Source organism: Pongo pygmaeus, chromosome 10 (genome assembly GCF_028885625.2).
Source record: "Pongo pygmaeus isolate AG05252 chromosome 10, NHGRI_mPonPyg2-v2.0_pri, whole genome shotgun sequence".
Lineage (NCBI taxonomy): Eukaryota > Metazoa > Chordata > Mammalia > Primates > Hominidae > Pongo > Pongo pygmaeus.
Genome location: NC_072383.2, coordinates 33,641,521 through 33,666,273, shown reverse-complemented (window position 1 = coordinate 33,666,273; position 24,753 = coordinate 33,641,521). Strand labels below are relative to the sequence as shown.

The 24,753-nt window shown below is 37.8% G+C and overlaps 2 protein-coding genes and 1 pseudogene across 18 annotated transcripts in view; 2 read left to right on the top strand and 1 right to left on the bottom strand.

Moving 5' to 3' along the window:
• YARS2 (tyrosyl-tRNA synthetase 2) overlaps positions 1-13,776 on the top strand; it is a 30,974-nt gene extending 17,198 nt beyond the window's left edge. Inside the window, exons 6-7 of the transcript XR_010127785.1 lie at positions 9,130-9,193; positions 13,357-13,776. The gene's annotated coding sequence lies outside the window, so the exon portion shown is untranslated. The remainder of the gene's footprint in view (positions 1-9,129; positions 9,194-13,356) is intronic.
• DNM1L (dynamin 1 like) overlaps positions 1-24,753 on the bottom strand; it is a 64,744-nt gene that overhangs the window by 4,707 nt on the left and 35,284 nt on the right. For 2 of the 17 annotated variants that reach the window (XM_054442574.2, XM_054442572.2), the window contains 12 exons: positions 21,990-22,110; positions 19,994-20,125; positions 18,159-18,365; positions 9,690-9,810; positions 9,314-9,469; positions 8,872-8,961; positions 7,010-7,102; positions 3,692-3,748; positions 2,917-2,994; positions 2,562-2,594; positions 598-774; positions 323-432 (listed from right to left, as the gene is read on the bottom strand). In XM_054442574.2, coding sequence (XP_054298549.1) covers positions 323-432; positions 598-774; positions 2,562-2,594; positions 2,917-2,994; positions 3,692-3,748; positions 7,010-7,102; positions 8,872-8,961; positions 9,314-9,469; positions 9,690-9,810; positions 18,159-18,365; positions 19,994-20,125; positions 21,990-22,110 — 1,375 coding nt within the window. Of the gene's footprint in view, positions 1-322; positions 433-597; positions 775-2,561; positions 2,595-2,916; positions 2,995-3,691; positions 3,749-7,009; positions 7,103-8,871; positions 8,962-9,307; positions 9,470-9,689; positions 9,811-18,158; positions 18,366-19,993; positions 20,126-21,989; positions 22,111-24,753 lie in introns of all 17 variants that reach the window. The other 15 variants (XM_063672610.1, XM_063672612.1, XM_054442570.2 and 12 more) reach the window with 8 other exon arrangements.
• On the top strand, positions 13,503-16,091 carry LOC129009520 (nucleosome assembly protein 1-like 1; annotated as a pseudogene).

The following is a 24,753-nucleotide window of genomic DNA, read 5'->3' as shown; positions in this document are numbered from 1 at the left end:
GTGTTACTAGCCAAAATAATTAATGAAACTACTAAATTAAAATTTAGGAAAAAAATTTTCTTAAATGACTCAAAATGTGGCAGCCAGATAGAACAAAAGAATCTCTCATTTTTAATAGCTTTTTCTAGCTGATACATGAGGTCCTAGTCATTCTATGTTAACAAAATGGGTCTTGCTACAAGTTACCCAAGGACTATCAGAAAATCCACTTGATGATTTAGAATAAAAACCTAAAATTTTAAAAATACATGTATTTTTCAAAACAGATCATAGAATCGTCCAGAAGCATTAGAGTCTGTGATTTATATTAAGTAATACTAACCTGTCTTGAATATTCTTTCTGACAATGAGAAAATATGATTTAATGAGTCGTTCAATAACCTCACAATCTCGCTGTTCCCGAGCAGATAGTTTTCGTGCAACAGGAACTGGCTAAATAGGGATGAGGGGGGAAAAATATTACTTTTGTGACACTGAAATGGCAGCATTTAACATCTGAAAGTTATATAAGTTTTTGAGACTTTTAGTTCTTTCTGTCTAATCATTTTCCTACTAACTTGGTCACCGTATTACCTAAACCAAATTGTCGTGGCTCACCACATCTAGCAGATTCACAGCATGACCTTTTTGTGGACTGGCTGGCATAATTGGAATGGGTTTTGATTTTTCTTCTGCTAATAACTCTTCAGCTTTTGAAGTTTTCAGCATTCCTCTCCAGTTGCCTGTGGTTGGTTCTTGAACACCATCTCCAACCCCACCACCTCCAGATGCAACCTGAAAAAACATGTTCCAAAACCTATACCAACCACATCATATCTGACCTTAACTAAAACAAAGTTCATTTTATTTGACAATAGTCAATATACATCCAGTACCCATCTGAAGTTTATTCAGACAGATAATGAGGTCAGAAGGAGACACTAGGTAGCATGTATAACTGGAACCCTGACCTATATAAATAAGAGGTTCTGCTATAAGTTGTTTGCAAGGCATCAACCAATTTATGTTCTATTTAATTCCTTTTTTCTTTATCATTTGCTAACTTTTCAAAATTGTTCCTCTTCTCCCACCCTTCAAACACTAAATTGTAGAAAAAGTATATGCTGCCCTTAAAAACAAAACTACTCGTTAAAAGCACAAAGAACTGCCATTCAGTTTAATTTCTTAAGTAATCATAAACACTGTTAAACTCTAAAAGTTCCATGAACTTATGTCTCTGAACTTAAGGGTTTATATATTTCTAAAGTCAATTTACATTCCTAATAGTCAACAAAAATGCCATAAGGTCTAAGTAAGAACTCTAACAAAAAGCAAGACTACATTTGCTATTCTTAGGCTGACAGTCACTATGAGTTGTTTCAAATGCGGAAGGTGACAAACACAACAGAAGTCCCCTCGACCTCTGTACTCTTAAGGATTTGCTGAAAGAAATCTAGTGCTACCATTAATCACAAGTGCTTTTGTACCTTGTTTTCTAGAAAATGTATTAGTCTTGACTTTTAAAAGTCAAAAATGACTTTATAATGGAAAAACATAATTCATCAACATTTAAGAGGGTTTTTTTTAGGTATTCTTTAAGATCTTACAATCTAAAAATTGATTATATAAGTTTAATAGAGGATTATGGCAGTTAGAAAAATGGTAGTTTGGGGTATCATTCTGAATCAAAATATTTGCTAAAATCTGTCTTTAGTATGTCAGTTAAGGTGAACTACATTTAAATATAAGTAGTATATTTATGTTACGCATTAACTTAAAAATGAGTAATTAGATTTTTAAATGTTTGTTAACTATACATGAATGACATACCAAATGAAATCTTAAGGAGAGAGAGCACATTCAGTGTGATGTCATGAATGAAATAAAACTTGTGCAGTGATTTAGATGGTTTGATTAATATCTGAGCACAGTGGGCTGAGAGAAGATAAGACATTTATAAACCTTTATTTGAAGTTCAGAACTTTAAATCTGGATAATTAAGGAAAGGAGCTAAATGGCAGAAAATCTTGAAGTAGCAATGAGTCTGAATAATTTATACATTATCTAATTTTCCTCTAAAATGGTTATCAAGAATTGAAAACAGTCTCAAACTCTCACAGGCCGACTCCCTGTTTGTTTTTTTAATTTGCTTAAGCTTCTGAAGCATATGTGAAGCTATATATAGGGTAACAAGTGCAAACTGGAAGCATAAGAAAGAAGCATTAGATTAGAGGATTATCTATTAGTACTGAACAGATCTCAAGATCTTTAAAGAGGAAAGGAAATGTCCAAAAATACAATTCCATCTCTGAAATCCAGGAAATCTCTGAATTTCCTACCAAAATACTGAATTTAAAACTATTCTTGAAGGTAACAGAAAACAGTGAGAAAGCCTATTATTGTTACTAATTAAAACAACGTTTAATGCCATCTTCCACAGGTTAGATAAAAGGAACATTAAGAACATAACACAGACAAGAGATAGATACCACTACACAAACAGGTTCTTTAATGGTGGTATAGACAGTGTTTCAATGAGAACCAAAGGTACCAACATTTCCATTCTGAAGCAAGAGACTCACATTTTTAGTTTCTCTTCTGCTGTCCTGAATTAACTGTTAAAAGATATGTTAAAACATGCAATTTAACAAGCAAAATTTAAATACCAATGGGTTGAAATTCAAAAAGTGCAGGATAATTTCCTCTTTAAATTACTTTTTTCTGTGTGCATCTTCTATATTGCAAGCAAAAGCATGTCAACTATATAAACTATGCATTGCATTGTTATATAATTTTAAAATATATATTAGACTAAAGTGATCTGACCTTAGCACAGTATCCCATATTAATATTCTTCTATTCAGTGTATTGTTTCCAGAAGATTATGTTGTACCAGAGAACTAGGCATGCAGGCTTAGATTAAGAATCAGAACAGACCTTGCCATCAGCCTCAGCAGAAGCAGCGGGGGAGGGCTCCTGGGAGGCAGGTGCCAAAGCACTTGGAACTTTAGAAGACTAAAGGCAAAAAATCCAGGGGGGAAAAAAAAATCAAGGATGCAAAAATGCATTCAGGAACATTCTATAAATGTGAATTTTTCCCTTCTGTAACAAAATCGTAAAATAACATGAAAAATGAAAATAATCATGGGCGATAAAATTGTTTATTCTGCCTTATTTCCTTCACCATTGTCACCTTTATTAAAAGTTTCCTTCAGATGAATACGTAAGAAAAATCCAAATCCAAAAGCTTCATTTTTATTTTGGTATTTGGTAAGATTCTTTTCTGGCAAAGAATTCAAGGTAAAAGATTTTTATACACACTTTAGTATTACAACTATTATAAGTATTACTAGTAATTAAAACCTCTGTTCTGTGCATACTGTTTTTTCCAAGAAACCCTCTTATTATAATAAAATCTTTAGTCATTTCAGCTATGTACAAAGTTGATAAAGTCACTGACTGAATTTTTTTAAAAAGCTTGATGCTTAAATGCTTAAACCTACTTTTAAGCATTTATGTCAGTGAATTCAAAATACTATTATCTTTAAATCACTCAAAACCCATTTTAAACTTGTATGCCTTTACTCAATTAGTTCCAATGGAGTGTTAAAGGGAGGAAAAGAAGAAAAAATTACTCCTAGAACTGAATAATATTCTGAGCTCATCAATCTATCTTTAGGTATTGGGAATACGCATTAAAAACATTTTTTACCTTGTCTCGTGATACAGCTGAGGGTAATTCTCTGGCTAGCCTGTTTCTCCTTTGTTCCTAAGAAACACAATCAAGCAAAACAAAAGTGATTATCCAAGTATTGAGATATATGCCTACTAAAAAATGTTCATGTTAATTGAAAAGTGTGGAGTAACTTACAGATACATCCTCTCACTGTTGGGACTCATGCCATAATTATCATATTTTAAAATAAATAAATCATTTAACCCAAAGCTTCTCAATCTTTTTTTTTTCTGCCCACACACCTGAAGGATACAATACAGTGTCAGTAACGTGGCTCCCTGTACTGGGGATTCTCAAATGAGGGGCAACAGACTGCCATCTTCTCCCCCTTTCCCACTAAGAAACAGTGATGTAATCTGTCCTCACATAAATGTGGAACGTAAGCCTTCAACATAACCATGTGAAATTTGAAGTCCGGAGATCACAGAAAACTCTGCAAAGCCTTTAAAAGTCACCCTAACCTGAACACGTTTGTGTTAAATTCAAACAACTCCCCTCATAAAACCGTACCTTGAAGAAGTATCTGTGGTTGAGGTTATCCTATAAAAATGTTCTATTTCTTCCTCTAGGAAATAGTGTTGACAACTGCTAGTCCTTTCTGTAACCTGGCTAATTTAACAGACTGATCAATTGCCCACTGTTCTAATTTGCTAATATTATCAAAGTAACTTGTACAAAACTAAAGAAACTGTTAAATTCAAATTAGAATGTCCCAAGCATCTGCTATATCCAAGCACCAAGATAGGTAAAAGATTATGAAAATATTGGCCGGGCACAGTGCCTCATGCTTGTAATCCCAGCACTTTGGGAGGCCAAGGTGGGCAGATCACTTGAGGTCAGTTCAAGACCAGCCTGGCCAAAATGGTGAAACCCTGTCTCTACTAAAAATATACAAATTAGCCAGGCATGGTGGCACACACCTGTAATCCCAGCTACCCAGGAGGCTGTGGCAGGAGAACTGCTTGAACCCGGGAGGCAGAGGTTGCAGTGAGCAGAGCTCATGCCACTGCACTCCAGCCTGGGCGACAGAATGAGACTCTGTCTTAAAAAAAAAAAAAAAAAAAAGATTATGAAGATATAGAAATCTGTAGATGTTAATTAATGATGGATCTCTCACAGGCAGCATCAGATACAGTAGAAACTATTTAGGTTAAAGTCAAAATTGCTCCTAAGTAGAAAGTATTTCATGAACACAGTCCAACTTGCAAAAAAATATAAGTTAAAGCCTCACAATGATTTTGTTTTTGTTTTTTGTTGAAATGGAGTCTTGCTCTGTCGCCCAGGCTGGAGTGCAGTGGCGTGACCTTGGCTCACTGCAACCTCCACCTCCTAGATTCAATGGATTCTCCCTGCTGCAGCCTCCCTACTAGCTGGGATTACAGGCATCCACCACCCTCGGCTAATTTTTCTATTTTTAGTAGAGACAGTTTCGCCACGTTGGCCAGGCTAGACTTGAACTCCTGACCTCAGGTGATCAGCCTGCCTCAGCCTACCCAAATGCTAGGATTACAGGCATGAGCCACCGCACCCAGCCCACAATGATGTTTCATGTGTAATAATTTTTTTTGACAGAAATTTGACCCAATTTTATTTTTTCATGGGAGGGTATTCAGTAATAAAAAAAACATAATAAAAGTATAGATATTAACAATCTTCAAAATAAAAAATTAGCATGATAAAATGTACGTTTTGAACAGGGATACAAAGCAAAAGGCACGGTATCTAGAATTCTCACCCTAGTCTGTTACTAACCAGTTATGATCTGAGCTGCTCCTGGACCCCAGTAGATCTGGAGTACCTGCTTTGCTAACTGGACAGCTTACCACCTATTTTGAAGCCCTAGTGTCCTAATCTGTTAATGACATGATCTGCCCTCGGGGTATGGTAAAGATTAAATGAAAATATCCACATAAAGTTCTCTGGCACAGTCATTAAAACCAGAAACCTATTCATTTGTAGAAAAATACTAATCTGAAATCATATCACATATGACCTTGTCAGTGTAACAAAACTACCGCAAACAAGTTTTTCATGATGTTAGTTTCAATGTAAAAAGAACTAAATCCTTTAAGTGTCTACATGCTAATTTTTAACATAACTGTTATCTGGCCTACTTTCTGAGTGTTTTGAAGTGCCTACTCATGTATGCACTTTGGAATTTTTTCTGATAACAGGAATCACCCCCAGCTATGTAACCAAAAATTAGTTCCCTATACCTGTGTTAAGAAGGTGCTTGCTTCCTATAATAGTGCCCTGCAAAATAAGCACCAAAGGAATAACTGCTATCTGTAAGCCTCAAGCTCCCCAGTTTTTTTTTTTTAAGACGGAGTTTTGCCGTTGTTGCCCAGGCTGGAGTGCAATGGCGCGATCTCAGCTCACTGCAACCTCCACCTCCTGGGTTCAAGTGATTCTCCTGCCTCAGCCTCCCTAGTAGCTCAGATTACAGGCACCTGCCACCAAGCCCGGCTAATTTTTTGTATTTTTAGTAGAGACGGGGTTTCACCATGTTGGCCAGGCTGGTCTCAAACTCCTGATGTCAGGTGCTGGGATTACAGGCGTGAGCCACCACGCCTGGCCACCCCATCTGTTTTAACCAGAGTTGAAGTCAATAACACAGGATCCCTTCCAGCTTCTGAACTGCATGTTTACAATTTTCTCACCATGCATATGCAGAAGAGGAAATTTGGTATAGCAGGGGACTCAGGTCCTACTGAATTAGGGAGTAGCAGAAAAATGTACTATTTTTGGAGAAAAGTGGCAGAGGAAAAAAATGGCTTCTGGATAAATTGCTCTGTCCACCAGCCTTGGCTCCATCTGAGGTCTTATTCAATTTGTTACATTAAAATCAAAAGGAAAGAAAAGATCCATGAAATGCAGCCATCCCCGTAGTGGTGAAAAAAGCACTCTGCTTTTCCAAATTTATGCTAAGTTGGTTAATTCTTGAGTGTTTCCTTCACAGCTTTCAGAGCCAAATGAAAACAATTTTAAATACTTTGTTGTACACACTTCCCCTGTATAAACTGTAAGTTACCAAAATAGAGCCAGTCACACCAAATCAATGAATTCTCAGATTCTTTCTGAATTTCAATTTCATAAGCAGAAAGTAATAATGCCTGCAGGTGGTTTTGAGAATTAGGAAAACAATGTAATCCCCTCAGCATACTTCCTGACATGCAGCAGGCACTAATGTGGCACGTGTCTATTTTATAGTTACTCCATGCTAAATAAGTTTGATATAACTGAGTTACAACAGATTTTTCTATCTGTGAAAAAGCATTTAAGAATTATATTTACCTCTATATTATTGTTCATTAGCCCACAAGCATCAGCAAAGTCTGGATGTTTTGTGTTGATATAAGCCAGCTCAATTGCCACTAAGTTATGTACCTAGAAAAAAAGTAAGTTAGGCGATATACAAAAATACATCAACCATATTTTACTTTGAGAAATTTATATATAAAACTTATGAAACAGACAATACCAAAAAAGTACAGGAAACTTATGCCTAAATTACTTGATAATTATATTCCAACTGATAAATCTTATGCCAAACAATAATTTACTCTAGCTTTAAAATTATTTACACTTCAGCATCTAAAAACTGCATTTCTAAGAGGGAAAAATAACATTAAAGTAACGACAAGTATTTTACTATTAGGGAAAAATAGTCATCTACCTGATGCAAATCTAAATTCCAACACTTTATGCAACTTTGCTATTAAAACTTCAGATCATCCACTATTCCATGTCACTTTTTTAGTTCATTTTCAACAATAAGAAAATAAGTTCATAACCAGGCATAAGTTAAAGATGTTAACTTATTTGGGTAAAGGATACATCTGAAGACCTGAGGTAGTGACTGATTAGCCTTAACTATAAAGCACCTAGTTAAAATATTATATGCAGTTCAAAATCCTAAGAGGAAAATCAAAAAGAAAAGTTAAAATTAATTTATCCAGCCCTCTACAGAATTGCTAAGTCTTTTTGTTTGTTTTTTTTTTTTGAGACGGAGTTTCGCTCTCGTTGCCCAGGCTGGAGTGCAATGGCGCAATCGCGGCTCACCGCAACCTCCACCTCCCAGGTTCAAGTGATTCTCCTGCCTCAGCCTCCCCAGTAGCTGGGATTACAGGCATGCACCACCACGCCCAACTAATTTTGTATTTTTAGTAGAGAGGGGGTTTCTCCATGTTGGTCAGGCTGGTTTCAAACTCCCGACCTCAGGTGATCCACCGACCTCGACTTCCCAAAATGTTGGGATTACAGGTGTGAGCCACCACACCACTAAGTCTTACAGAGAGAATAAACTTAAGCCCTTTATTATGTGCTGTCCTAACAAATCTCAGGTATCAGAACGGCACTTATCAGTCCAGAACTGGGTAAAAAGGGTCTATTAAAATGAAGGTCCAATGATTCTGGGCTAAATTCAGTCTTAGACATCAGAATCTGAGGGCTATCCTCGCTAAAGAAACAACCAAGCAGCAGCACTTACATTCCAAGGATGGTTTTGTACTCTTAGTAAACCTCCACGGGGCTCACCATCCTGAGCCAAGGACCCAAATGCACTTTTAGTGATCAGAAAGAAAACAAAAAACAAAAAACCCAGCCAACAATTAGAGGCATGAGGGCAATTTTAAATGCTTATCCCATATTTCTGCCAATTTCAGCATTTTTATTTGTGTGGATAGCAGCAACCCACAGAATAGTAGCAAGCAACTACAATATTATAGTTATTAGGTCATAACAAGCAAACTGCAGAAGTGGCCAGATTACTCTGATGTACCTCAAAGTAACAGTGTGCTATAAACGCTCAGTTTACTGAGGCTAAAGATGGAACTAATTTTCTTTTAAGATCAGTGGTACTAAATAATACAGCAAAGCTATTCACACCCCTCAATCATAAATCTATTTTCAAGAAAACCCATGCCTGCAGGCTAACAATGATTAAAATATGAAGAAAAAATGTACTTTATACCAGAATTATTAAAAATTTTCCTTTAAAATGAGACTGAAACTCAACCTGTTTTTCCTCCCAATACACTAGAAAACATTATGCCTAAACTCTAAAGTAACCATATAATGCTTATTAAAAAGCAGCCAAGCAAAAATTTAAACTTTTACTAATAGTAATTACAATGATCTATGCTATAGTAGCTCACCATTTCATTTGTAACAGGCAACCTTTTACGAAGAAGACAAGTCACCACTTCAACTATGGCATCATGAAGTTTAGGAAATCGTAACAATTCCTATAAATGGTAGATGAAAGAAAAATGAAAGCGTTTGTTTTTGTTTTTTTTTTAAAGACATAGTCTCACTAAGCCTTCCTCCCACCTTAGCCTCCCAAGTAGCTGAGACTACATGTATAAGCCACCATGCCAGGCTAACAGTCATTTTCTTTTACTTAATGATCACAGAAATACTGAATTCAATTTGGAGACATTTAAGAATTTTAAGAATCCTATTTCAAATCACTTTCAGGTAAGGGAACTACAGATTTTACCTTGTATCCCAGCCTATACATTTCCTTCCACCCAGTGAAACCACCACTTCATGTCCTTTTCTAGTTCATGTGAAACCTGTTACATTTCTCACCGTTACCTGTGTACTGTAATTGCTACAGTGCTGAATGATCCTTTGCATTTCCTCATGAACCAGTTCCACACAGCGGAGGCTGGGCTCTTCTAGACGTTTGATTTGCCGCTTCACCAGTAACTCAAATGAAACCTCAGGCACAAATAAAGCAGGACGAGGACCCTGAGAAAATAAAACTTAGAACTCTTATTATATATGTAATTTCAGTTCTTCCCAAGGGTTAAGAAAGTCACATTTTTGGTATTTTTCATGAAAAATGCTTTTTAATTTCAAATATGAGAGCAAAATAAACTGTATAATTAAATGTAAAAAGACACAGTATATGGGTAAGAAAAACTTTAACCTCATTTTTTTTACAGTCTAAAAAGCTAAGCATACTCACAGTAGCATTTCTAATGGCAGTCAAAATGTCAATAGTGTTAAGGCCACCAAGTGGATCAACAGATTCTAAGGTTCGCCCAAAAGTCTCATGGAAAATATAACAAATTCTAGCACCACCGCATCTGAAAGGCAATGAAGTATATGGTTTCTGGCATTGCGAAAAGGGAAAGAAGATACAAGTTAGAAGTCTTTCTAGAAGCTTTAAGCTCATCTTATTTTCTGAGAAAGCCTCAGATAAACAATTTCATTCATTCCCATTACCACGTGTTCTAACTCAACTCATTACGAACTAGTTTCTCTAATTTTTTTAAATGGGAAAAGGAATCATTAAATGATAGGTATCTATATATATATATGTAAATATAATAAACGTTCTGACATAAAACAACAGTTAACTAAGAATTGCTAAGCATCTTTTCTCTGCCCTAGTTTTCCTCAACTATAATATAAGCTCCTTGAGGACAGGAAACAGTGCCTTATATTTATTTCCATTGACTCACAATCTGAAGTAGAGGTTGGCAAACTTTTTCCATAAAGGGTCACACAGTTAGTATTTTAGGCTTTTCAGGCCATACAGTCTCTGCTGCAACTACTCAACTCTACCATTAGACACATAAGCAGCCATAGACAGTATGTACATAAATAAGCATAGCTTGTTAGCCAGGCTTGTCTCAAACTCCTGACCTTAAGTGATCCGCCTGCCTTGACCTCCCAAAGTGCTGGGATCACAGGCGTGAGCCACCCGTGCCCAGCCCTACTCTTGCTCTAGACAAATTAAATCTCTCTTTTTTTGTTGTTGTTTTTGTTTCTTTTTGAGACACAGTCTCGCTCTGTCGCCCAGGCTGGCATGCAGTGGTGCACTCTTGGCTTACTGCAACCTCCGCCTCCCGGGTTCAAGCGATTCTCCTACCTCAGCCTCCCGAGTAGCTGGGACTATAGGCATGTGCCATCACTCCCAGCTAATTTTTGTATTTTTAGTAGAGATGGGGTTTCACCACATTGGCCAGGATGGTCTCGATCTCTTGACCTCATGATCTGCCCACCTCGGCCTCCCAAAGTGCTGAGATTACAGGCGTGAGCCACTGCGCCCGGCCTTAGACAAATTAAATATCTTGATATAGTTACTGAGCACCTTATGTTTTCTATCTTGTTTAATAACTAGAAACCCTGGTATTATCTTTTTTTAAATTCAAGTCCAATTGAATTCCACAAACACCTTTATAATGCCTCCCCAAATCATCCCTTCCTCTCTATTTTTACAACCACTATTGAGTACTTTTTTATAGTAGCTCAGGCAAAAGGTACTAGTCTAATATTATGCTAACAGAAGTAAGCCAAGCACAAAAGGACAAATACTGAATGATTCAATTTATATGAAATATCTACAATAGGCAAATTCAGAGACAGAAAGTAAATTCGGCCAGGCATGGTGGCTCACACCTGTAATCCCAACACTTTGGGAGGCTGAGGTGGGCAGATCACCTAAGGTCAGGAGTTCAAGACTAGCCTGGCCAACATGGTGAAACCCAGTCTCTACTAAAAATACAAAAAAATACAAAAATTAGCCAGGTGTGGTGGTGGGCACCTGTAGTCCCAGCTACTCAGGAGGCTGAGGCAGGATGATTGCTGGAACCTGGGAGGCAGAGACTGGCCCAGACTGTGCCACTGCTTTCCAGCCTCGGCAATAAAGTGAGGCTCTGTCTCAAAATAAATTAATAAAGTAATTAATTAATTAAATTAGAGATTACCAGGGCTGGAGGAGAGGAGAATGAGTATTGCTTAATAGATAAGAATTTCGGCTGGGAGCGGTGGCTCATGCCTGTAATCCCAGCACTTTGGGAGGCCGAGGCAGGCGGATCACGAGGTCGGGAGTTCGAGAACAGCCTGGCCAGCATGGTGAAACTCCACCTCTACAAAAAATACAAAAAATTAGCCAGGCATAGTAGTGCACGCCTGTAATCCCAGCTACTCGGGAGGCTGAAGCAGGAGAATCACTTGAACCCAGGAGGCAGAGTTTGCAGTGAGCCGAGATCACGCCACTACACTCCAGTTTGGGCAATAGTGAGACTGTCTCAAAAAAAGGGGGGCTGGGCGCGGTGGCTCACGCCTGTAATCCCAGCACTTTGGGAGGCCAGGGCAGGTGGATCACGAGTTCATGAGATCGAGACCATCCTGGCTAACACGGTGAAACCCCATCTCTAATAAAAATAAAAAATAAAAATAATTAGCTGGGCGTGGTGGCACAGGCCTGTAGTCCCAGCTACTCGGGAGGCTGAGGCAGGAGAATCACTTGAACTTGGGAGGCAGAGGTTGCAGTGAGCCAAGATCGCACAACTGCACTCCAGCCTGGGCGACAGAGCAAGACAGAAAAGACTTCGTATCTACAGTCTTGTTCCTAGACACCCTTCCTGCCTTATCTCCTATTATGTCCCATCACTATACTTGCTGTTCTCCAAAAACATTATTCTTGCATTATTCTTTGCTGTTCCCAAGCCTAAAATGCCCTCTCATTACTGCCTTCTCAAATTCTATTCAGAGCCCAATTCAAATGCCTTCTTAAATGTGGAGTTCTCCCAAACCCTGAAATAAATGTAAATGGTCTCTCTTCAGTGTGTGAAACGCTTGATTAGGTGGACACAGATAATTCGTTTATTAACTATTTATAAAGTGTGCATATACACTGTATGTACTTTTCTGAACATGAATTATAGCTAACAGAAGTATTTAAATAAAAGTTATACTTTTGCAGCCTAATCAAGCCCAGTATTACCTTGACTTACTTTCCCCACTAAACTCATTAAAGGCCCATTTGTGGTAATCTTTATGTTTCTCAATATGCCATACATATAACCAATAATTAGTCTGTGATAAATACTCTCTTTACAGAGTTGACTCATATGAAGACCATCTTGGTCACACTAAAGGATACAGAACTACACACACACACACACACACACACACACAAGTTCACGTATAAATCTGAACAAGCTCTGTGGATTGTACCCATGTCCATTTTCTCACTTTGTTATTGTACTATAGTTATGCAAGACGTCCAACAGTGGGGGAGATGGGGGAAAGGGTACACAGTGGAGGGTGCGTGGGACCTCCCTGTACATCACCCTGCAACTTCCTGTGAGTCTATAATTATTTCAAAATAAAAAGGTGTTCTAATGAGGGTGTAGAGAAATGGATGTTCTTGCTAGTAGTAAAACAGTACAATTTGCTAACAATATGCAATATGTAATGAAAGATTCTAAGGATGTTATATCCTTTAATCTAATAAACTTACTTCTACAAATTTATCCTCAGTGTTTACTTGGACACAAAGCCCCAAAGACAGATGCAGGTAGTCCATCACAGCTTATATGTGTACATAACAGAAAACAAACTATGCAGTAGTAGGAGGCTGGCCTAACAAATGAGGGTATATCTAAAAAGTAAAATACTATGCAAATCTTCAGACTGAAAATGTAATGTATGAGATAGAAAGTTATTTGTTAACATGATTTACAAAATGATTCCAAGATAGGTATAGCATCTGATTTTTAAAGACATGTAGTATAGGCATCTATGTGTTATAGATGCATACAAAAATGCCTAGGTCAATGCCAAATTTTAGGAATTATCTCAGGTTGGTTAAATTAAGAGTTTGTTTTTTTCATTTTCAGAGATGGGGTCTCTTTTTTTAGTGCCATCTGCTTGCGGCGCTGCCTCTTCCTCCTCCCCACCACCACTGCTGCCCTGAGTCACTGCCTGCACAGCTCCAGCCGCCTGGCTTCCCATACTAGCCACTGATATTTGGAGTTCTTATAACATGGCAGACATTGACAACCTGCCTAGCTAGGGTAGTTAAAAGAGGAGTGAATGCTCTCAAAAACCTGCAAGTTAAAGGTGCACAGATAGAAGCCAAATTCTATGAGGAAGTTCACGATCTTGAAAGGAAGTATGCTGTTCTCTATCAGCCTCTATTTGATAAGCAATCTGAGATTATTAATACAATTTATGAACCTACGGAGGAAGAATGTGAATGGAAACCAGATGAAGAAGATGAGATTTCAGAGGAGTTGAAAGAAAAGGCCAAGACTGAAGATGAGAAAAACGATGAAGAAAAAGAAGACCCCAAAGGAATTCCTGAATTTTGGTTACCTGTTTTTAAGAATGTTGACTTGTTCAGTGATATGCTTCAGGAACATGATGAACCTATTCTGAAGCATGTGAAAGATACTAAAGTGAAGTTCTCAGATGCTGGCCAGCCTATGAGTTTTGTCTTAGAATTTCACTTTGAACCCAGTGAATATTTTACAAATGAAGTGCTGACAAAGACATATAGGATGAGGTTAGAACCAGAACCAGATGATTCTGATCCCTTTTCTTTTGATGGACAAGAAATCATGGGTTGTACAGGGGGCCAGATAGATTGGAAAAAAGGAAAGAATGTCATTTTGAAAACCATTAAGAAGCAGCAGAAACACAAGGGACATGGGACAATTCGTATTGTGACTAAAACAGTTTCCAATAACTCTTTAATTTTCTTGCCCCTCCTGAAGTTCCTGAGAGTGGAGATCTGGATGATGATGCTGAAGCTATCCTTGCTGCAGACTTCAAAATTGGTCACTTTTTACATGAGCATACAATCCCAAGATCAGTGTTATAGTTTACTGGAGAAGCTATTGAAGATGATGATGAAGAGTACGATGAAGAAGGTGAAGAAGCAGATGAAGAAGAGGAAGACAAAGGAGATGAGGAAAATGATCCAGACTATGACCCGAAGAAGGATCAAAACCAAGCAGAGTGCAAGCAGCAGTGAAGCAGGATATATGTGGCCTTGAAGATAACCTGCACTGTACTAGCCTAAACACAACTTTTACTTACTGCCTTATGTTTTTGTATTTTCTTGGTAGACTAGGCAATTTTTGTTTTAAAGGACAGGAAACTGATATTTTAAAGACCAATCTGTTCTACCTAGCATTTTCACTAGTTTTTCTGCCAGATATGTTGAATGCACAAATTCTGTCACATATGTTCATTCACTGCTACATAATTTGGTTCTTCTGGAATATTTTTATATAGCTCTTGCAGTACAGCTATGAAAATTAACAACTGTTAAAGGAAACACCCTTTTTTTGTAATTTTTTCCTTGAAGAACCGAAGTATTTTTTCAGCTGTTTGTTGAATAGGGTTAAGTCTGCTTGGATTAGCTGTGCCTGTCATTACTTTGTCACAGAAATGCAGGGACTTGTACTAAGACAATTCATTGTTTAAAAAAAAAAAAAAAAAAACTGACATGCCAGTCGCAGTGGCTTATGCCTGTAATCCTAACACTTTGGGAGGCTGAGGCAGGCAGATCACCTGAGGTCAGGAGTTCAACACCAGCCTGACCAACATGGTGAAACCCCGTCTCTACTAAAATACAAAAATTAGCCAGGCATGATGGCGGGTGCCTGTAATCCCAGCTACTCAGGAGGCTGAGACAGGAGAATCACTTGAACCCGGGAGATGGTGGTTGCAGTGAGCTGAGATCCTGCCACTGCACTCCAGCCTGGGTGGCTGAGCAAGACTCCGTCTGAAAGAAAAAAAAAATTGGCAAGACAACTATATGGTTAAGAATTTAAGAATTTCCAGTATGACCACACCCAATAACTGTATTAGATTGTTAATGGATTATTGTGTTATAGGTGACATAGTTAAAAGGTTACTGTAAAGTAACCTGACTCAGTATAGTTACTGGTACCACAGTGAGGTGAATAAAACAGGATTTTTCAGAAGTTAGCCTGAATTTCACTGTACTTTTATATTTAACCTCCATTAACTAAGCATCTTTTCTTTGTGGTAGGGTCTACCTTCTGCTTCCCTGGAAAGGATGAACTTACATCATTTGACAAGACCTGTTTTCAAGTTATTTGTTGTTTGTTTGCTTGTTTTTGTAGCCTAAAATAAAAAATTCAAATACAATTTTAGTTCTCACAAGATGTCTTAATTTTGTACCAATTCAGGTAGAAGCAGAGGCCTAGCTTGAATTAAGGGTTATACTCAGTTTTTACCACATTATTGAAAAGGGTACCAGCTCTGGAAAGAGATACTATACTAATAAGCAAGTGTAAAAAAAAAAAAAAGAAGAAGAAAATCTTCAGCGATACGATGCTTTAAAAAAAAAAAATTAAAGTTCATTTTCTTTGGGGTAGAGCTAGAGAGAAGGCCCCAAGCTTCTGTGGTTTCTTCTAATTCTTATTGCTTAAAGTATGAGTATGTCACTTACCCATGCTTCTGTTTACTATGTATTAAAATGTGTAGTACTGTTTACTTAACTACCTCATGGATGTGTTAAGGCATATTGAGTTAAATCTCATAAAATGTTTCTCATTCTCATTAAAAGCTCAAAATTTGGGGCCTATTTGTAACACCAGTGTTGACACTCAGCATTTTGTTCACACCATGCTTTGATAACTAAACTGGAAAACAGTTATCAACTAAACTATCAGTTAGTGATCTTTGTGTGGCTTCTATATATATTATTATATATATTATTTTATATATATATATATTTTTTTTTTTTCTTTTTTTGGAGATGGAGTCTCTCTCTGTTGCCCAGGCTGGAGTGCAGTGGTGCAATCTCAGCTCACTGCAACCTCCACCACCCGGGTTTAAACGATTCTCCTGCCTCAGCCTACTGAGAAGCTGGGATTACAGGCACGTGCCACCACGCCCGGCTAATTTTTGTATTTTTAGTAGAGATGGGGGTTTCACCATGTTGGCCAGGATGGTCTCGATCTCTCGACCTCGTAATCTGCCTGCCTCGGCCTCCCAAAGTGCTGGGATTACAGGGTGAGCCACTGCGCCCGGCCAATGTGGCTCCTATTTTTATAGAAGTGGATGGATGCACTATTTCACAAGGTCCAACGATTTTTTTCTGTATGACTGCATAGTAGTAAATACTACAGGGATAGCACTATAGTATTGTAGTCATGAGATTAAAGTGGAGATAAGACTATTTTTGACAAAAGATGCCATTAAATTTCAGACTGTAGTGCCACATTTACAATACCTCAGGCTAATTACTGTTAATTCTGAGGCAACTTTCTTTTGACGATGGCGAGGGTGGACTATTGGATTGTCATTAGAGGAAGGTCTAGATTTCCTGCTCTTAACAAAATTACATTGAATTCATTTTTAGAGGTGATGAAAACTTCCTTTTTGAGAAGTTAGTGTTCAGGTCTTGGAATGTGAACACGTTGTTTGTAATGCTATCCATTCCTCTCCTGAGATTTTAACTTACTACTGGAAATCCTTAACCAATTATAATAGCTTTGTTCTCTTTATTTTCACAATGATTTCCTTTGCTTTGATTAGACACTCTTTTTTTGTTTGTTTTGTTTTGGTAGCCATAGTTCATCTAAATGCAGCTTTTTCTGAACTTTAAAGACAGAATACCAATTTTTTTTTTTTTTTTTTTTTTTTTTTGAGACAGAGTCTTGCTCTGTTGCCCAGGCTGGAGTGCAGTGGCACAATCTCGGCTCACCACAACCTCCGCCTCACGGGTTCAAGCAATTCTCCTGCCTCAGCCTCCCAAGTAGCTGGGATTACAGCTGCCTGCCACCACACCCAGCTAGTTTTTGTATTTTTAGTAGAGATGGAGTTTCACCATGTTAGCCAGGCTGGTCTCGAACTGACGTCAGGTGATTCGCCCGCCTCAGCCTCCCAAAGTGCTGGGATTACAGGCATGAGCCACTGTGCCTGGCCAGAATCCCATTTTTAATGAACTGAGGTAGCAAAATAATCTTTTTCATTCTTTTAGGAGATAGCTATTGCCAAAGTGAAGGTGTCGATAATACCTAGTCTTGTTATATAATGGGGATGTGGTTTGCAGAAGAATTTTCTTTATAAAATTGAAGTTTCAAGGGATATCAGTGTTTATGCCATTTTTCCAGTTCCAAAATTATTCCATTCCATTCTAGAAATCTGAAGTATGTAACTTGAAATCCTTAATAAAATTTGGATTCAATTAAAAAAAAAAAAAAGATGGAGTTTCAATATGTTGCCCAGGCTGGACTTGAACTCCTGAGCTCAAGGGATTCTCCTACCTCAGCCTTCTGAGTAGCTGGGACTACAGGTGCACACCAACATGTAATTTTGTTTTTATGTTTTATTTTTACTTATCTGCATTTTCTAATTTTTATGAGCAATTATACTGTGTGTACTAAAGAAACAAACACTTTAAAAGCTAAATTAAATATTTTTAAATACTTATTAAAATATTGTTTTAAAAATATGTGACAATTTTACTTTGCTTTACATCATTTACAAAGCATATTTTCACACAACCAGACATCATCCTATTATCTCTACAAAGTTATATTTTTGTTTTATAGAAAATAAATCTTAATCAGATAATCTGAGCTGAAGTCATCTTCACAAAAGGAAAAGTGACCTAGCAATCTAGGTAACCAAATCTACAGAAAAATTTCTTACTTACAGCTCCGAAGTTTCAATATATTTTGCAGTTCCTTCAATAGTGTTACAATATTCTGTGGCAAATTTGGTAATAAGTTGGAGTAAAGTAGCACTTTTATCATCCACAGGTTCACCGTAGCTATTTAGAAGAGACTGATACTGAGCAGCTAGAACATTTATTCTTGTTTTCAACTCTGGTAAACAATCTCTGATGTGATGCATCAGTAACCTAAAAAAGGTTAGAAAGGAAGGATTTAAAAGTAAAATTGTATATTCTAAAGCCCTAAACAAGTCAAATTTTTAAAATGGGGAAAACCTATCAAATAATTTGTCCTGGCAAATGTGATACTGTGAAATATATATTTGGTCTTTGTCTTCATTTCCTGGTAGTCAGCTCCTAAAATCCTTGGACTCTCCAAGAGCATTAAGGGTGTTTAGAGTGTCTTTGCATGCTAATGAGATGACTGGTGGCTGGGGGTCCCTAGATAGCTTCAGGATGGGAGCTGGTCACCAGAACAGCCTCAGAAGAGAGGAGAGAGGCCAAACATTGAGCTGATCACCAATGGCCAATGAAGCTTCCATAAAAACTCAAAAGGACACAGTTCATTGGGTCTTCAGAGAGTTGAACACATGAAGGTTCCTAGAGTGTGGTGTGCCCAGAGAGAGCACGGAAGCTCCACATTCCTTCCCACATGCCCAGCCCTGTGCATCTCTTCATCTGGCTATTTATCTATATCCTTTGTAATATGCTTTACAGTAAGTGGGTATACGCTAAGTAGTGTTTCCCTGACCTCTGTGAGCCACTCTAACAAATTCATCAAACATGAAAAGGGGATCATGGGTACCCTGACTTATAGCCCGTCAGTCAGAAACACAGGCTACAACCTGTGCTTACAACTGGCATCTGACTTGGGGGTTAGTCTTGTGGGACTGAACCCTCAACCTGTGGGAGCTGACGCTATCTCCAGGTAAATAGTGTTAGCACTGAATTAAAGGACATTCAGCTAGAATCCCCTGGAGAATTCCTTGCTTGATGTATGGGGAAAACTCCCCATATATCTGCTCTCAGAAGCATTCTCTGCCATACTGATTAACTGTGTGTGAATAGGAAAAAAACAATTTTGATTGATTTTTCCTAAATAATAAAAGGAAAAAATGCAAATTATTTTCATATTACTGCAATTACCACAGAGAAAATAAGCCACCCAATCAATTCTTCCTATATAATTTTGGTTTCATTGACTTGTCATTTACAATTGGTACCCAGCAAAGTGAAAATCAATCTTATTAAGATCCAAGTCTATCAGTCTTTAGGGAATAAGATAAAAGTAAGAGAAAATGGCTTCCACTTCAGTCATTTATAAATCATCTAGAAAGGTCTTCTAGTCCCACACCATCAGTGGGTATTCAGAATCCAACGTATAGTTATTTCTACAGTGAATAGGAATAAAAGACATGCTATTTCTTTGTTTTTCCATCTCCCTTTCCTGGTAAATAAAACACATTCTAAGTTAAGAATAGATAATGTGAAAATTACAAATTTTAATCAGTTCCTGAAATGCAAAGTGGAAATGAAGTCATCTCTAGTTCTAGCCACAAAACTAAATTAACTGTCAAAATTTTCATAATTAAAACATTTTAAAATCACTTGAACATTCATTCTAGACTACAAGATGATGTAATGTCAACCACCCCAATAAAAACAGAGACACCTACTCTTCAGGAACCTACTATATAAGAAACCATAAGTGAAGCTGTTAGGAATAGTATGAAAATGTAAGGAACTGAAAATGAATGCTCTCAGACACCTGCTGGTAAAAACAAACACATCTCATTTCCAAAAGGTAAAAAAATTACCTGTTTAGAGTCCTAGCAAGATACTTTGTTCCATTTCTATTGGCCAGAGATGGGTATTTCTTTTGAAGAAAAGCATACTCATCACGGATTGAATCAGTTACACTCTTCTTGTTGTTAATATCTAGCTGGCTCCTGAGGTTGAAAAAATAACGAAACTATTCAGCTTAACTGTTGTCCTCTTCCTACCTTAGATGATGACAGCACCAGGCATTGTTCTCTAATACGTGACAGGGACTGTTTTATTTAATTCTCACAATAATTTTATGTGGCAGGTATTATTACCCCATTGTATAGCAAGGAACTGAGGCTCACAAAGACTAACTTACCCCAGGTCACACACTAACTGGCATAGCCAAGACTTGAACTAAGTGAATTATAAGTAACTAGTGCCTAAATAGAGTAGGCCTCATTATTACCATTAACTATAGACAAAAACAATAAGTAACAGGTATAGACAGGTATAAAAATATAAGAGTATCTTAGTCAACTGTATATTTTATCCATGGACAGGGAACTAATTTCTCCCAAAAAATAATTAAGTTAACTTGAAGAACAATCATCCACAAACAACGAACAGTGTCACGCCACCTCCTTGCCTGAAAAAGGAGACAGCTGGAATTGAGAGTGGGGATGGGAGAATGACAGTAGGGATGGAATGGAAGGACATTAAAATAGAAGCAGACAACTGGAATGGATCTTATGTATCAGGCAGTAAAAACATTTTCATTTTCTAAAGGCTTGATTTGAGACCCAAAGACATTAGGTGTCATTTAAACCTACGATGTATCTAGTTTATGGAAGAACTAGGACTATCTCAGATTTCATGATAATTTCAGTGTTTCCTACCATATGAAGGCTTTGGACTAAAAGAGATATTCATCTGAATCCAGCTCTTTCACTACCCACGTGACTTTTGGCTAAATGTATAACCTAAGGTTTCTGATTATAAAATAGACATCAACACCTACCTCAGGGGATGCTGTGAGGATTCCAAGAGATACCATTTGCAAATTGCTCACAGTAGAGTGTCTAAAACGTAATTAGACACTCAATAATAATTTTCTTTTCCCGATTTTTAATATCAACTATTTATAATTAGGATACCTTTAATAAAATTTCTCCAAGTCACATCCTGGAAATTACACAGAATCACTAATGCTAGGGATTAAACCAATCTATTAAAATCTTGCCACCTTTAATTAGACACTCAATACTAGTTTCCTTTTCCCAGTTTTTAATACCAACTATTTATAAATTAGGATACCTTTAATAAAATTTCTCCAAGTCACATTCTGGCAATTACACAGAAGAATCACTAATGCCAGGGATTAAACCAATCTATTAAAATCCTGCCACCTTAAACTCTTTCTCGACTGGGTGCACATTAGATAATTTTTCCCTTACCCAGTACCTCCTCATACATAGCTTAACATGATAGGCAAGAATTCTTAAAGCCTGGCTATTACAACATTTCTTCCATTTTGTGGTATTGCTTACTTTAGAAACATTTTCCAGTAAAAATGTCTATGGGGGCAGGCACGGTGGCTCATGCCTGTAATCCCAGCATCTGGGAAACCAAGGTTGGAGGATTGCTTGAGCCCAGGAAGTCGAGACAAGCCTGGGCAACATGGCAAGACCTCGTCACTACAAAAAAATTAAAAATTAGCCAGGTGTGGTGGTACACACCTGTAGTCTCAGCTACTTGAAAGGCTGAAGTGGAAGGATCACCTGAGCCCAGAGGTTGAGGCTACAATGAGCCACAATCACGTCACTGCATTCCAGCCTAGGCAACAGAGAGAGACCCTATTTCAAAAAAAAAAAAAAAAAATTCTTTCTCTTTTCTCCCTTTAGGGCAACGGATTCTTTAGCAATACCAAGATCATAATAAAAGGGAGAAAAAATATAGTACAGTATCACATTTCAAACAGATTTTAGAAATTCAGACTTGCTCTGAAGTGAGAATGCTACCAATTCTTATCCCATTCTAACTGCTAACCTGTTAACTACTCCAATTATTCCAAGTTTGACTGGAATAACCCTTCCCATCAATACATCCATGGCATCAGTACCCGCATCCATGAGATCAAGTTTAGTGATTACAGCTAGGGTTCTGCGACCTGGTAAATGCAAAAAGAGAAAAGGGCAAAGAAAAGAAAGAAAGAAAACGATCCATTAAATAAAACTATTTAGTATTAATAAAGGAAAACCCTCATCTATAATCCCACTTAGTATTACCTCTGTCATCATTTTGGTAATGCCTTACTTACCAGTGCTTTTTTAAAAATAATGTTAAACATTGTGTACAATTTTTTAAAACATTTTTGCCGGGCACGGTGGCTCACGCCTGTAATTCTAGCAGTTTGGGAGGCCAAGGCGGGCGGATCACCTGAGATCAGAAGTTCGAGACCAGCCTGACTAACATGGTAAAACCCCATCTCTACTAAAAATACAAAAATTAGCCGGGCATAGTGGCAGACACCTGTAATCCCAGCTGCTCGGGAGGCTGAAGCAGAATTGCTTGAACCCGGGAGGCAGAGGTTGCAGTGAGCTGAGATCGTGCCATTGCACTCTGGCCTGGGTGACAGAGCAAGACTCCGTCTAAAATATATATATAGTCTATATATATATAAAGTATACCTAGTATATATATAAAAAATAGATTTTTTTCACATGTAATTTTTTGTTGACTCTTAGGGCTATTTTGTAAGCATTTGAAAAATCTGTATAAAATTTACATCCAGGTGATATGGCCCATGCCTGTAATCCCAACACTTTGGAAGGCCAAGGCGGACAGATTGCTTGAACCCAGGAATTCGAGACCAGTCTGGGCAAAGTGGTGAAACTCTGTCTCTACAAAAAATAGAAAACTTAGCAGGGTGTGGTAGTCCTAGCTACAGGTGAGGCTGAGGTGGGAGAATCACCTGAGCCCAGGTCAAGGTTGCAGTGAGCCGTGACTGCACCACTGCACTCCACCCTGGGCAATGGAATGAGACCCTGTCTCAATAAACAAAAATTAAAATAAAAATATTTACTCTTTTTTGGTGTACAGTTCTAACAGTTTTGACAAATGCCAAGAGATATGTCACAACCAACTCAAGACATTGCCGCCCCCCCCACCAAATTTTCTTATGCTAACCAATCAAACCAGTTTTCCATTCCTAGTTTTGCCTTTTCTAGAATGTGTTATATAAACAAAATCAGATAGTACATAATCTTTTGAGTCTGACTTCTTTCATTTAGCATAATGCATTTGAGATTCATCCGTGTTCTTGTATATTAATAGTCCATTCCTTTTTATTGCAGAGTAGTGTCCCATTGTATGGAATGTACTATACTTTAGTTTCACTCCCCATCTGAGAAATATGTGAGTTATTTCTAGTTTTTGAAAATTATGAATAAAGCTGCTGTAGACATTTGCATATAGTTTTTTATATGAAAACTGGTTCTCACTTAACATGGTTAAACACCTAGGAATGGGACTGCTAATTTAACTTTATAAGAAACTGCCAGACTGTTTCCCAAAATGACTACACCACTCCCACCAGCAACATGTGAGAGTTCCAACTGCTCTGCATAGTGTACAATTTTACCTATGGTATTTTTCAGTTATAAGCATTTTTCTTTTTTTTGAGACATTGTCCTACTCTGTCGTCCAGGCTGAAATGCAGTGGCACAATCTTGGCTCACTGTAACCTTTGCCTCCAGAGTTCAAGTGATTCTCATGTCTCAGCCTCCCCAGTAGCTGGGACTACAGGCATGCACCACCATGCCTGGCTAATTTTTGTATTTTTAGTAGAGATGGGGTTTCACCATGTTGGCCTGGCTGCTCTGGAACTTCTGGCCTCAAGTGATCCGCTCACCTCAGCCTCCCAAAGTGCTGGGATTACAAGTGTGAGCCACCATGCCCAGCCTACAAGCATTTTTCTGTATCGCTACAAATTTACAAAATCATCCTTTTTAATTATTTCATATTTTATTATTGTAATTTACTTAATCCTTCCAACTGCTGGCCATATTGTTTCTAATTTTTTATACTATAAATAATACTGAGCCGGATTATTTCCTTATGATGTATTACTAGATTATGATTAGTAATCAAGCCAGGTGCAGTGGCTCACTCTTGTAATCCCAACACTTTGGGAGACTGAGGTGGGAAGATCACTTGAGCCCAGGAGTGCAAGTTTGCAGTGAGGCATGATTGTGCCACTGCACTCCAGGCCTGTGCAACAGAGTGAGACCCTACGTCCAAAAAAAAAAAAAAAAAAGATTAGATTAAAAATATGACAATATCTATGACTCAAGGGTCAGTTTAGAATAGAGTTTATACATATAAAATGCTTAACAGGTTTTTTGTTTGTTTGTTTGTTTGTTTTTTACAAAGGTCTGGCTCTGAGCCCAGGCAAGAGTGTAATAGCATGATCTCGGCTCACTGCAACCTCTGCCTCCCAGACTCAAGCCATCCTCCCACCCCAGCATTCCAAGTAGCTAGGACCACAGCCCAGTGCCACCATACCCAGCTAATTGTTTTTTGTTTTTTTTTTTAATAGAGATGAGCTCTCACTTTGCTGCCTAGGCTGGTCTCGAACTCCTGAGCTCAAGTGATCCACCCACCTCGGCCTCCCACAAGTGCTTGGTATTATGGGCACGAGCCACTGAGCCCAGTCTACTTTAAATAATAAAAATAAAATATAAATAAACTCTTTGATATACTTTATCTTTTAACTGAAATGAACATTATTTACTCAAGTGGTAAAAACAAG